Below are 14,719 nucleotides of genomic sequence, written 5' to 3'. Positions count from 1 at the left end.
ATTATACCAGATACGGCAGTCTTCTCGATGTTCGCCCAGATGTCGAATGGAACTCTGCAATTGAACTTGTGCGTGACAATCTCACCACATTTTCCTCGGTATGTGCTCATGTCTATTCAGTGACTTGGAGAACGCTAATCTGATTTTATTATGCCAGATATGGCAGTCTTCTCGATGTTTGCCCAGATGTCGAATGGAACTCTGCGATTGAACTTGTGCGTGACAATCTCGCCACATTTTCTAGCCTGCAGGCAAGCGTGTTCCTCGGTATGTGCTCGTGTCTATTCAGTGGTTCAGAGAATGCTAATATGAGTTTATTATGCCAGATACAGCAGTCTTCTCAATGTTCACCCAGATGTTGAATGGAACTCTGTGATTGATACGGCAGTCTTCGCATTGTTTCAGCTTCGTCTTCATCCCCCACTCGCATCGTTTCAGCTTCGTCTTCATCCCCTACTCACATTGTTTCAGCTTCGTCTTCATCCCTCCAGCCCGTTCTGCTCACTATGGCTGCTGTACATGGTCCCATACTACCTGCCCATCCCTCTCCATTCCGCTCACTATGGCTGCTGTACATGGTCCCATACTACCTGCCCATCCCTCTCCATTCCGCAATGCTCAGAGTGTGCCCCATTCCAGAATGGGCTATCATCCCGCACCCTTGGTCAGTCTTTAGTAGCCACTCGTCAACTCATCCCCCACTCGCATCGTTTCAGTTTCGTCTTCATCCCTGACTTGCATCCCTCACTCACATCATTTCAGCTTCGTCTTCATCCCCACTCGCATCATTTCAGCTTCGTCTTCATCTCTCACTCGCATCGTTTCAGCTTCGTCTTCATCTCTCACTCGCATCGTTTCAGCTTCGTCTTCATCTCTCACTCGCATCGTTTCAGCTTCGTCTTCATCCCCCACTCGCATCATTATCACTTCGCCCAGATGTTGAATGGAACTCTGCAATTGAACTTGTGCGTGTCAATCTTGCCACTTTTGCTAGCCTGCAGTCCGCATGTCAAACACTTTCTCTAGAAGAGCCCACTACCCTGCCCTTTTCCCGATCTGGATCTCCTGGTGATCATTCATGCTGTCCAACTTAATGGCTGCCTCGTTGTTGGTACGTAGTATGCATGTTTGTTATACCATTGCCTCATGTTACTTTTGGAAGGTTCTCACTGCTCCCAACAACGCATACACCTCGCGCTTCAAGTGGCGCCTTCACAGGCTCTTATGCTAAGGTAAGTTTGCATATAAATATCATGCCGCATGCACCTCTGAAGCTCAGACTTGTAGGCTCTCATTACCCCGCCAGTTCTACACCATCACACTATACCATCCAGTACCAACCTCCATATTCGCAAAATGCACACCCTTAGCCATCGTCAGCCTACGCTACCATGCTTAGCAGTAGGCTGCACCCGCCATTTCCATAATAGGTCCGGGCGCACTTCCCACATGCGATCACGGCATGAATCACAGACTTTCCGACTGCCACACCATTCATCCTCCAGTTCCAGTAGTTCTCCCCCACCTGCTAGTTGCAAGCACAATTCATCATCAGCGTCTCAGTCTGGCCCTGAACGTCCCTTATTTGACTCAACATATCATTCGCGCAGCTGGAGCAGATCAGAGGGAGCTTCTGACAGTCGCACTCAGGCTAGTGGCGGTCGTGATTTTGATATGGTGTTCAATCCACCTGACTTGGAGGATGTCATTGAGGATGGTCATGGCAGCCATCATGATTTTGAGTATGATGCACCACACGATACCTTTGAGGATCGGCATTCTGCTGAGCCACCGGCAGACTCTACAGGTGGCTTGGATGTAGATCAGCCTCCTGGTAGTAGTGCTAGTTCTGACAGCCAAGCTTGGAGTCGACCTCAGGTAACTAGGTCATATCATCCCATCATTAATGGTACGTGACTTCTCTTGATGCTCATACAATTTATGCTCAATTCTCCTCTACAAAGGGAGAATCTGCGATGGTCAAGGGAATCCCATACCCCCAGATGCTCCACCACCTCCACGCCCATCAGATCGTGGATCTGACGACTGGACGCCATACAACGATCGTGTCGAGTTTGAAGTTGCTGATTTCCTGTACTGTCGCAACCAAATGTCTGCAGGCGATATTGATTTTGTATTCAATCTGTGGGCAGCTTCATTAGCAGCTCACGGTGATACCCCGCCATTCACAAACCACACCGACATGTACGACACCATCGATTCAACTCCTCTCGGTGATGTTCCCTGGCAAAGCTTCAGCTCGCAGTACAACGGAATTTTACCTGATGACCCAGATGACATTCCATCATGGATGAAGTCTGAGTATGACATATGGTTCCGAGACCCTCGGCTCCTGGTTCACAACATCATATCAAACCCGGATTTCAAGGACGAATTCGACTATGCACCGCTACAGGAGTATAGCGTTAGTGATGGAGCGCATCAATTTCAGGACTTTATGTCCGGCGACTGGTGTTGGAAACAGGCCATAAGCATTGCTCACTTACTCCTTCGCGTTGTTGTCTCACTTCTATCATTCACTGCAGGACTTAATTGCGCAAGATCCGGATACAATAGGATCGATGTTCGTCCCTATTATCCTTGGAAGTGACAAGACAACAGTCTCTGTCGCCACTGGCCATAACCAATATTGGCCGGTCTATATGTCCATTGGCAACATCCGCAACAATGTGCAGCGTGCACACCGCAATGGTGTCGTACTACTTGGCTTCTTAGCCATTCCAAAAGGTACGTACTCTCTACTAATTGTGTGCGCTGCTGTTACTAATGTGGTACTGATTTACTTAGCTGATAATGAAGACACCAAGGACGCACACTTCCGAAAGTTCCGCTGCCAGCTTCTACACTTGTCACTTGCAAAAATGCTTGAAACCCTCAAACCTGGCATGACCAAACCGGAGGTTGTCCGTTGCCCTGATGGCCACTTTCGACGAGCTGTGTATGGTCTTGGACCATACATAGCTGACTATCCCAAGCAAGCACTGCTTGCATGTATTGTACAAAATTGGTGTCCAAAGTACGTTTTTGTCTTATTCTTCGTGTCCCTATGCTAAGTAGGACTATGGTGCTCTTACACCGGCAGATGCACCGCACCAGCAGACGGTCTCGATGAAGGCACATATGGCCGACGTTCCCGCAATCACACTGAAGTTTTGGTTGAGGAATTCGAACTAGGTGTTCTGTGGGATGAATACGGCCTTGTTGGAGACATTGTGGTGTGTACAATACTTCATCTACTCGTCTCTTTTGAACTTACACTATTGATACAGCCATTCACTAATTACTTTCCATGCGCCAACATACACGAGCTTCTCTCCCCAGATATCTTACACCAGCTCATCAAGGGAGTGTTCAAGGACCACCTAGTTAGTTGGGTGCACGACTACATCGAAGCTCAATATACAGAAGCCAACGTGAACAAGATACTGGACGACATTGACCGTCGGTAAGTTTATCTTCAAATTCACTTCAAGCTGCTGCTGCTGCTGAATAGTAGTATGTGTCACACAACTAGCATCGCTCTAGCTCCAGCGTTTGCAGGCCTTCGACGATTTCCAGAGGGTAGAGGATTCAAACAGTGGACTGGTGACGACTCAAAAGCTCTCATGAAGGTCTGTACCGATATTCTTATATTTTACATAGCAACAGTACTAATATTTTTAATGCGCATTTACTGCCCAGGTCTATATACCTGCTATCGAAGGTCATGTACCCAAAGAGATGGTACAGGCTTTGCGAGCGTTACTCGACTTCATCTACATCGCTCGCTGCAACATCATCAGCTCTAACAGCCTCGATGCAATGGACGATGCCTTGAAGCATTTCCACAGGTACCGCGAGATATTCCAAACATCCGGTGTTCGACCCAGAGGATTTAATCTCCCTCGACAACATTCACTCATCCATTACCATAAGCTCATTCGAGCGTTCGGCGCACCAAATGGGCTTTGTTCATCTATAACAGAGTCCAAACACATTAAAGCCGTCAAGGAGCCATGGCGCCGGTCGAGTCGTTTCGAGGCTCTCAGTCAAATGTTACTTACCAATCAGCGTCTCGACAAGCTAGCCACTTCACGCGTTGATTTTGTTGACCGCGGGATGCTACGAGGGACGTGTTTGTCATACATCCTCAACAAACTTGGTATGTGATTTTCATGATGCTGGGCTCGCCAACACTAATCACCACCTTTACAATTCACAGGGATACTAAACGCTCCATTGGAAGCACACATCGAATGAGATGTCCCAGACCAGGATGAGCCTTTTGGACGCTACCATCATGCAACTAATGATGGCGAAGGTAGTGCAGACGAGGGTGAGGGTAACACCAATGCTGAGCCTGATGCTGATGCTGTTGATGGGCCAACGGTCCTTGCCCATGTTGACCTGGCAAAGACAGCTGGTAAGTAGTTTTGTGTATACTTGCATGCTTCCGCTCACCATACACCTTACTACAGCCAGACGGATCTACCCAGAGCTCATTGCAGATCAGATAGGTCAACCCAACTTCACAACTTTGATTCAGCATTTTCTGCGTGACCAATGCCGTGCTGACTCTGACTCATCTAGCTCTGACTCCTCCCGGTCTGCACTTCCTGAGATCTACGAAAAGATCACACTGTACACTTCAGCCGTGGCCACCTTCTTTGCTCCTAGTGATTTATCGGGGATTGGCGGTATGCGCTACGAGCGTATTCGCGCTGTAGATACGTGGAGAAATGGCCCTGGGCGCTATGATTGTGTCTTTGTTAGCACTGATTCGTCTGCCGATGGCATGCATGGCCTTGACATTGCTCGAGTGAGACTATTTTTTTCTTTGAAGCATGATGGTATCACGTACCCTTGTGCACTTGTACAGTGGTTCAAATGTGTGGCTGACTCCCCAGATGAAATTACGGGAATGTGGGTTGTAGAGCCGGAGCTTCTTGAAGATGGAGCACGCTGTGTGTCTGTCATCCACCTTGATAGTATATTTCGTGTGGCCCACCTTATACCAGTATTTGGGGGCGACTTTGTGCCAACCAATCTCACTTACTCGCAGACACTCGACGCTTTTTGCACTTATTATGTCAACAATTTCATTGATCATCATGCATATAAGATCGCATTTTGACTTATCGTAGTACTTATTATTGTTTAGCTGAAATCAACTTATGTTTTCCGCTTAGTAATGATACTCTGAGTGAGTCTACTACTTAGTAGATCTCAAATTTCACTTATTATCACCTGCCTACTTAAAATTCTGAATAACACTTGATTCGCAGATTTCTTTCTTGTATTTCCTTTGTGAAGAATTCTCTAAGTAGAAATTAAGTAGAAATGATCTTCTTACATGACTTGGTGCACTTAGTATTGTTTCAAGTAAACATAAGTAAGATAAGTTGGCTAAGAATTTTTATGATTTTCCTGATGTACCTAGTGTTACCTCTTGTGACATTTGGGCAGTTTTGGTGATGAAATCAGAATGTCTTCATATGTGAGATGAATACAGGAATTACAACAAAGACAATATGATATATAGTCATTCTGACTTGATGTTGTCCTTCCAAAAACGCTGAAGCGTCTACGATTTTGTTTTGTGTTTGAGGCTCGTTCATGAAGTCGCAGGAATTCCTGCATGGCATGTCAACATCTTGTCTGGGCAAGGATTGGAGAATTGATACGTACCTATGAAATGGCCTTCGCGAACGAAATATCTGAACTTGAGGCTCCTGTCTAAAGAAAACCATTTCCGCAAGATAAGTTCTAGATGACACGATGGTGAATTCGATGGATCGTGTTGACATCCCTCAAACACTGTATCGATACTCAGGTCGTGCGATACGACATTCGAGAATTTGAGTAAAATGTAGACTTCTGATGGAAATTTGTATTTGAAAGGGGAGGATGGTGGTAACACCCATGATACGTCCTGTCAACTGATCAATGTGCACAGGGACCTCTTTAGAAAACAAATGAGTTCACCTGGATATAGGTGCTAATCCATATACTAAAAACGTGCTGGAAGAGTTGATTGCATTGAGTTGAAAAAAACAGACCGGACGAGACGTGCAGAGTGAGAGTGCAGCACCAATTGTCGAACGTGTGCCACAACCATCGATGTAGCCCTTACGTATAGGAAAATGGACCTAGCACCGGTTGCAGACGAGCGCTTGATCTACACAGCAATAAGCTGTGAAGCGAACACGAGGATGACACATGGTATCGATACACCTTAAAATATGCTTAAATGAACAGGTGCCCAACTTCCTCAACTCCCAACCAGACGCCCTCTGATCGCTGGTGATTGAGCGCTAGGTTCGTCTAGACCGTGCTTCTCGTGAGTGATACTCTAGATTCACAGAGATCTCTTGCATATTCTAGTTTCACAAATAACGACGCAGCACCTCCTCCATAGACAGTCCCGAAATTAGAGTTCTGGGTAAGTGGATTCCGTAGTAAGTGGGCTGTTTTATTAGCAATGGCTTATGTGCTCTGAATTAAGGTGAAAAAGACAGGTTTCTAAACTCACCAGCAATTACTGCTATTGCCAGATAACCTGACCTGATTCCAATACACTGCCTCTCTCGCATATATAGTCCCCAATCAACATACCGAGCGCCAACCAACCATGTCTTCCTCCACCAGTGAGGTGCCCGCGATCACGCCACGTCAGACGTTGCAAGGTCATACCGATTGGGTGAACGGTGTTGTACATCTGCATGCGAAACGACAGGTCATCACATGTTCCGGGGACCGCTCACTCCGACTATGGGACCTAGAGAACGGCACACAGATAGGAGAGGACTGGCGAGATGAGGAGGATAAGGCGAAAGTGCGGTCCATGGCATTGTCTCCAGATGGCAAGACAATTGCCAGTGGATGCTATGACAAGAAAGTAAGGTTATGGAACGTCGAGACGAGGAAGGTTATTGCCAAATGGTCAGGACACACCGATCTTGTGTATGCATTGTGCTGGAGTGGAGATGGTAAACGAGTGCTGAGCGGGTCCTGGGACGGGACAGCAAGAGTCTGGGATGTCGAGAGCGGCGAAACTATCCTGATAATCAAAACTGGGCACCAGTGGGTGAATGCGGTGATATACTCGCCCCATGCAACGAAGATTGCAACGGGCGGACTCGACGAGGATGCAGTCAAAATCTGGGATGCCAAGACAGGCGACCTGCTTAACACGCTCAAACACGATTATCAAGTTTTGAGCTTGGCATGGACATTGGACGGGAAAAGACTTATCTCCGGCTCATATGGCTCGATTAGGATATTCGACACAGCCACCTGGCAGGTGACCGCAGTCCTTGACGGTCACCAATACTGGGTCTACTCCATTTCCTTGTCCGTCAATGATCGTTTCTTTGCAAGTGCATCCGATGATAAGACAGCACGTCTGTGGAATCTCGACACCAACCTCCCAATCGGTCTACCCCTCCAGCACGAAGATGAAGTAGATTGTGTAACCCTTTCAACTGATGGCACGCTGCTAGTCACTGGTTGCGAAAACACAAACGCGTATACATGGGACATTCAAGTCATCCTCAAAGAAGCTAGCCTTGAAGACCTCCTCCCACCTTTATCTGATGTAAAGCTCATGGTTATTCAGTGAGAATTTTGCTTATATCCCCCTTACAGGTGGCAGCTCAAGAGCCATTAATGGATGTACGTGCCACACAGGCCATGGACGATGAACTTTCACCAGACTTTTACAATGATGTGACACATGGCGCTACTAATGTGTGTCATCAGCGTCTTTCATTGGTTCATGTTCTGACCTCTTGATCTCAGTCCTCTGGAACGTACCGTAACTATCACCATTCCTCTTCCCGCCGTCCTCGCCCTGTCGCACCCTCTTTTGGGAGTGCGAGTGTGCTCTTCGGTCACCTTTCGTCGCCTTTCCGCCGCTCTCACTCCAACACCAATAGATCAACTGAACTCCAGCAACGCCCAAGGCGGTCCATATTGTCTCGTGGTCCTCGTATCGTCGAAGTGGCTGCAGTAAAGGACAGAGAGGTATGTATTTCTTCGCATGCATTTCCTATCATCGCGGTTTAAGAATTTCTGTCCAGGTTATATTTACTGCTCCACCGCCGCCGCCAGAAAAAAAGCAGCAGGAAACCCAACCACAAGCCCTGAGGTCGTCCACGTCACAGCCTGCTCCAAGCACTAATCCTACTACACCACCAAAATATAAGCATTCATTACCCGTTCGATTATTGGCTCGTCTCGCGCTTCTTCTTTTTTGTTGCGCATCACCTCAGCACGCTAATGAAAATGCACAATCAACGCAGCAGCAGCAAGACCAAGTCCAACCCCAGGCGTCGCCATCACAGACTCAGCCTACTGCCCCCTCGGAGTCCGTGATACTTGTTGCTCTTGATAGTACTCAGACTGCCGCGCCAGACGTAGCAGGCGTGTAGCTATGACCCCTTCCATCACGGACTCGTTCGTTCTTTTTTCTGCCGTGCATCGACACTGCAGTATATGGACAGTTATTGCATCTTCTGGTTCATTTCTAATTTGTATTATCTCTTTGTTCACGCCGAGAATGTATGTATTTGATTTTTACGACTTCCTCAATTTCAGGTTGCTTTCAATGCTATACCGTGAAGCCTCGATTTCAATCTCAAGCAGTTGCTAGATACATGTCCTGGCTGCAAATCCTGGTGCTGCACATCTCGTGCACTAGTCATCCTGTCCGCATCTAATCCTTGGGTACCCCATGGTAAGTATTCACAGTATTCCGCCTCGGACTGAATTGTTTCCTCCCCCAATTGCACGTGCACACCCCAACCGCATTTCCTGCAATTCACGCATGCTGCCCAGTCAGTTTCAGCATGCTATACTGATCTCCCGTTATATATGATGATATATCAGAACTGGTCTGAGTACACTCTACGGGAGGAGTATAGACTGGTCCAAAGCTTGAGTTCGCTCATTCATAGATATCCACAATACCTTCCGCCGCTCCCACTCCAATACCGATGGATAGAGCAACCGAAATCCCGAAGACGGACCATCTTTACTCGCAATCCTCGCCCTGTCGGGCTTGCCACAGTACACTACAGAGAGGTGTGTGCTCCTTCACTGTCGTCGTGGTTTAATGATTTTGTTCCAGTTAATGTTTGTTACACTACGGCCAGCGAACGCAGCAACAATGGCAAAGCAGGCTTACAGACAAGCCTCGTCGTTGCAATCTCAGCCTAGCGCCACCTCGACGGCCACCACACCTCGTGGTGGAGCATCCGAGCAGTCACCACCCGTCGCATTGTGAGCTCGTCTTGTGCTTGTTCTTTACTGTGCATCTCCCTCACATGACTCGTAGAGTTTCTTTCATGTTTTCACTTACTCTGATACTTGTTTCCTCATCATGGGACTCTTGTAGTGTATCGGACTTTGCAATGCTAACTATTGTGAGCGAAGGACAGTTCGACCGCTCGTGTTCTTGTGTTCTTTTACTTTAGATCAGACGGGAGTTTCTGCTACAACGACCTCAAGCATCTCAACCGGATCAGATAACGGCATCACAATCATGAAACAAACTGTCTGTGTTCTACGCGACTTCACTATCAATGATCTGTTAAGCGCCACCCCGTAAGTTTGTATGTCTTTAGATGCATGATGCATCTCGAGGGCAGACGCTTATTTCTGCTCATTTCTTCCGGCGCTCAATGCCCCAAATATTCAGCGTTGCGGTCATCACCATACATTTAGGCCGTTACTCTCCGCCAAGATCGACGCTTCTCGTGTGTACAACTGGTGGTTATCTCGGGTTTCTACAAGTCTGAAACTTATCTCGACATCTTCATCAGGTGGTCTCTCACGAACACGCTCCTCTCCTCATCCTCTTCTCTATTCCTCGTTTCTCTGTCTAGGAGAAAGCAGCTACACAGATACCTGTCAGACCACAGTGGATGGCATAGCACTAGAGCATGCGCCTTCCATAGATCAGCCATAGTACCTGTGGTTGTTGTCCTCGACGGTGATTAGGATGGTGGCGGTCAATCAACAGAAGCCGGCGTTGCTCCGAATCAACCAGACATGCTCGCAGTGCGAGGGCAGGATGAATGAATGATTTCGGATCTATGTGGTTTGTTCTGGGAGAAGATTGCCGTGACGACAAGTGGTGGTAGGAGGAATTAATTTGTGGAGCATGTACTGCTATGGAGACTAAATGAAGTATCAGCGCAAAAAAAAGAAAAACAGCTGATCTCCCGGTCTAGAAGCGAGAAAGCGAAGGCAGTATGTTACACACTGGATGTCCGGATTACCTCCAGGAGGCATGCCAACACGAAAAGATGTGTAGTAGACGGTTTGACAATACAAAAACTCGCCAGCGACCATCAAGATGTTGGACAATACACTCAGCAAGAAGGCCGCAAGAAGAGTAGCAGAGCGTGTGGTGCATCGAAGTTCATATATACAAATGGACGAAATGGTGGTTATCACCACGACATCTAGATCCACTTGGGTGAGACGCCCGCGATGGGCCATAAACGTTACAGTGACCCAATGGGACCTGCTCATCTCCCGATGTACCCCATGAAGGCACAGAGAGCTGCTATGCAAACGATACAGTTCGGAGATCCCAACACGTATGACTGGGTATTTCCACCAGGCTTAATCAATAGTAGATTTAAAAGCCTCGGATAGGTAGGTCTCTATAAAATGGTTGAGAACTGTGCACTCCGGGATGGAATAGTTGCAAACACACTGCTGATCAGTCTTTTGGTAACTTTAAAGCCTCCTTTGCAGCTTTCTTGCGTCCGCCCATAAGTAATGTCACATAGTCCGCATCCCCGAGAACACGTTCTCCCGTGAGCTTGCTTGATGGCGGTTTTGACTTTGACTTTGACTTTGACTTGAGATCTGCGCGTTTCCTTGCGGCTTGTACGTGCGATGATACTACAGGTGCATTCGGTGTATTAGCAGCGCTGAGAGATCCGGGTGAAGGGTGTGACGCAGATGATGCAGTTGTCTTCTTTTTCTAAGAAGACTTTATTATTTCTAGAAGACGAGAATAAAAATTGATTGTCGACTACTCACGATGCGTTTGTGCAGCTTTGCGTTCCGCCCCATCTTGATCGTCTGAAGGAAACAGCGCCCGGTGGCAGTGCTCACACAATTTTCGGCAACTATATCTTAAATCTTAACCAGGCACCTCTCGTTCGTTTCTCGGTCTTTCTTGGTTGCACATTTCACATCCACCAGTGTACCGTAGTACGGTAGCACAATTCCGCGAGCGATCAAAATTTCTTGAACAGAACCGTTAACTGTCTCTTATCTAATGGGTCTGTATTACATAATTACACATTGGACGTTTTTGAATTTGACTATGTGAGGCAGCCAGGCTCATATCAAATTATCTCTCATATTTTTGACCAACTCACTCACTGCCGAGCCTGGACCTGCATACGACACGCACCAGATAATATTGGTGTTATCTGCTTTACCTGCTTGAAAAAAGATGACAATGAATGTTACCGGCGCCTAGGCCTTCGTTTCAATACCCTTCGCCGTGGCCAACAATTATATATCGTCCAACAATGACAAGGAGCCTCGTTGGACGTATTGTTCAGCTTCCTGTGTGCTCTTATTCCTACTGTTGATCCTCTTCTCCCTCTCCGTAGATTTCACGACATTCATCGATTCTTCTCTAAAGATCTAGTGTTTGGATCAAATCAGTGATGACTCGACAACACGCTGTCCTCAATCCTACTATGATACCCGATAGCAGCTTCTGGTACAATTCCCCTTGCGTTCTTGAATAGTCCGAGAAGGTGATATCGAATATCGAGTCCTATCCTCGGACCTCCAGTAGCAAGTAGCGCCGTGACCAATGAGAAGTACCTGCCGTCTTCTCATACCAAGAATGATAATGGTAAATTTTGTATGCTCTCCATAGGAGATCGGAAAAGTTTTACACGTCCGTCCATAGACATACATAAATGAACATGGATCTTGTTAACTTGTGACCTCCGAGCTGAACTCTCTGACATGAACCGTGCAGTCTCGACTTCGTCAAAGATGTAGGCACAGGTACCAGCGTGAACGACGGAAACTCTATCACATGTTCCAGGGAGTTGATTGGTTTCTAACCTCCTTGCAGACTCGCCTGTGAAAGCTGGCCCGTAGGAATAATCAGAACGAAGTTCAAGCCAACGGGAACCCACTAACGCGAGTCGTCTTGCCAGCCTGAAAGACTGTGTAAAGAAGCCATGGGAGAGGCGTCTTCTGTATGCCATGATGCCAGCGTGCAGTACGCCCAAGTCCCTTCACTGCAAATGGTCCCGTCAAATTTCAGACGTCGATCAGCGCGTCCTTGTGTCTCTGTACCTGCGAGGTCACAGCCACTTGATCACAGACACTACGATTGAAAGATTGCGGCTGCCATGTGATGACATCTCAGAACAGGAACATCGCCTCTCGACACCTGCATGAATTTCTGAAGGGCGCAAACATGCCTGATAAAATTAGCTTTCGGTGCGAATTAAGAACGTCATCTGGAATTTCGGTCAATCTGCTTTCCAGCACATCGTTCAGTTGGACTTAGGCTCGGTGCTAGGTATAAAATTGACAAAAAATCAAATGGTACACTCAGTATCATAACAATAGAATTATCGTCACGTGGAGCTAGTAGAATTGATGTTAGCGACTGAGAAGACGGATGGTAAGGACTAAGAACTCACGCATCTCGGCAACTCGACCAGTGCATCCCATGTACCATGCGGCTCAAATCAAGCTCAGGATGTCCTCTGGGTATCACCAATGAAGTCCAAGGAGTATAAAATGCATGTCGGGAAGCGGGAGGTACCCAGAAAAGGAGCCGATGCTTGGGTCCCATCACCCATCCATCAGCCCGCAGCAAGAAAGGGGTTGAATTAGAATCATGATGAGAGGTAGGTTCAAGCAAGTCAGCGGAGTTGGGCAGAGCATGTTCCTGGCTGGACGAGAAGGAAACAAGGCGATTGTTACAAGTGTTGGTTGGCATGATACGGCTTTCTTGGGCGGAAGGTGCGATGCTTTGACGCAGCGGAGATGCAGAGGAATCTGGCTCTCTTGACCCGGGAGATGGCTGCACTTTTAGTACACTCCACAGCCGCACAGTGCTATCGTACGAACCAGACGCGATGCGAGTACCATCCGGCGAGAACGAGACTGACCAAACTTCTCGAGTGTGCCCCTCCAAGGGCTCACCCAATGGCTGTCCCGTCGCTGCATCCCACAGCCGCACAGTGCTATCGTACGAACCAGACGCGATGCGAGTACCATCCGGCGAGAACGAGACTGACCAAACTCCTCGAGTGTGCCCATCCAAGGGCTCACCCAATGGCTGTCCCGTCGCTGCATCCCACAGCCGCACAGTGTTATCTTCCGAACCAGACGCGATGCGAGTACCATCCGGCGAGAACGAGACTGACCAAACTTCTCGAGTGTGCCCCTCCAAGGGCTCACCCAATGGCTGTCCCGTCGCTGCATCCCACAGCCGCACAGTGTTATCTTCCAAACCAGACGCGATGCGAGTACCATCCGGCGAGAACGAGACTGACGCAACTCCTCAAGTGTGCCCCTCCAAGGGCTCACCCAATGGCTGTCCCGTCGCTGCATCCCACAGCCGCACAGTGTTATCTCCCGAACCAGACGCAATGCGAGTACCATCCGGCGAGAACGAAACTGACCAAACTCCTCGAGTGTGCCCCTCCAAGGGCTCACCCAATGGCTGTCCCGTCGCTGCATCCCACAACCGCACAGTGTTATCTTCCGAACCAGACGCGATGCGAGTACCATCCGGCGAGAACGAGACTGATCAAACTTCTCGAGTGTGCCCATTGATTAAGGCCTGAACAACTGTCCAGTTCAAATCACGGCCAGATACCAGACGAAGGTTATTCAGAAATCTTCTCGTAAATTTGGTAGCCATGATGGAGTTGACGGGCGAGAATGGGAGCGCTGATACATACAGATGTGGCGTGCTATGCAAAATCATGCCGCCAAACACTTGAATGAATCTTTGTACATCCATCGTGCTGGATCGCAGTTCTTCGTATCCAGAATGGCCCTGTATTTATTCATGAGCTGTTCGTCCGACGCTGCCTCGTAGGTATGTGCTCACCCTCAGCCACTCGGCAACGAGTGGAAGCACAGTAACGGCACCGCTGAGTGCCTTGAGAAGTCCGAGTGCTTCAATCCAGAACATCAGTCGCTCGTCGAAGAGTGATTTTATTTCCTTTGCGAGCTCATCATCAAAGGCTGCTGTTTGAACATGCGTGGCCCAATATCGACAGGAATAGGAGAGATGTGGGGGAATGGATGTTTTGACTCGTTGAGGTAGCTCTGTGTCTTGGGAATTAGGGAGATACGACGACCTCAAATCACAGATGTTGAAGCGAAGGCCATCTTTCCGGGCCATCATCACTCGTAGTGACGCGAATGCAAGGTCGTGTTGCACTTTCGGTTTCTCGACGAAGAAGTCTTCGCTGGATGATTTGTCCGTGAGGAATTCTTGAAAGGTCGCATGAAGGGGCCGGATGGGGGTATGTGAGTCGGTAGTGCCGCTGAGGAGGGATCCCATGCGCTTTACCACTACATCTACTTCGTAACGGTCGTGGTCCTCCGGGAAATGCTGCCGCATAGCATTCAGTAAAGCTAAAGGGACGGGTTCGGCTGTGGCAAGTATTTGGCCCATCACGGAACGAAACCTCGCTAC

The 14,719-nt window shown here is 48.1% G+C and overlaps 3 protein-coding genes across 3 annotated transcripts; 1 reads left to right on the top strand and 2 right to left on the bottom strand.

Moving 5' to 3' along the window:
- Positions 1–1,449: 1,449 nt before the first annotated feature.
- Positions 1,450–5,134, top strand: F5147DRAFT_744582 (uncharacterized protein; the record flags this gene model as incomplete). The annotated part of the gene is made up of 11 exons (XM_041439682.1): positions 1,450–1,663; positions 1,965–2,425; positions 2,453–2,515; positions 2,547–2,748; positions 2,809–3,037; positions 3,104–3,236; positions 3,291–3,466; positions 3,536–3,632; positions 3,703–4,135; positions 4,322–4,423; positions 4,479–5,134. 11 exons carry the CDS (start codon positions 1,450–1,452, stop codon positions 5,132–5,134), a joined length of 2,766 nt encoding a protein of 921 aa, XP_041295237.1.
- A 5,531-nt stretch (positions 5,135–10,665) lies between these two features.
- On the bottom strand, positions 10,666–11,115 carry F5147DRAFT_684586 (uncharacterized protein). Its single transcript, XM_041436615.1, has 2 exons — positions 11,059–11,115; positions 10,666–10,999 (listed from the first exon to the last, which is right to left on the bottom strand). The coding sequence occupies exons 1-2, from the start codon at positions 11,089–11,091 to the stop codon at positions 10,733–10,735; spliced, it is 300 nt and encodes a 99-aa protein (XP_041295236.1). The 5' UTR covers positions 11,092–11,115; the 3' UTR covers positions 10,666–10,732.
- A 1,441-nt stretch (positions 11,116–12,556) lies between these two features.
- Positions 12,557–13,096, bottom strand: F5147DRAFT_80535 (uncharacterized protein; the record flags this gene model as incomplete). The annotated part of the gene is made up of 2 exons (XM_041443350.1): positions 12,557–12,645; positions 12,702–13,096. Coding segments are annotated over 2 exons (405 nt in total), but the record flags the coding sequence as incomplete, so codon positions are not given.
- Between the last annotated feature and the right edge of the window lie 1,623 nt (positions 13,097–14,719).

This window comes from Suillus discolor (assembly GCF_016758755.1).
Source record: "Suillus discolor strain FC423 chromosome Unknown F5147scaffold_15, whole genome shotgun sequence".
In the NCBI taxonomy this organism is placed as follows: Eukaryota; Fungi; Basidiomycota; class Agaricomycetes; order Boletales; family Suillaceae; genus Suillus; species Suillus discolor.
Note: the sequence above shows the minus strand (reverse complement) of the source record. Positions and strands in the feature narration are given on the sequence as shown.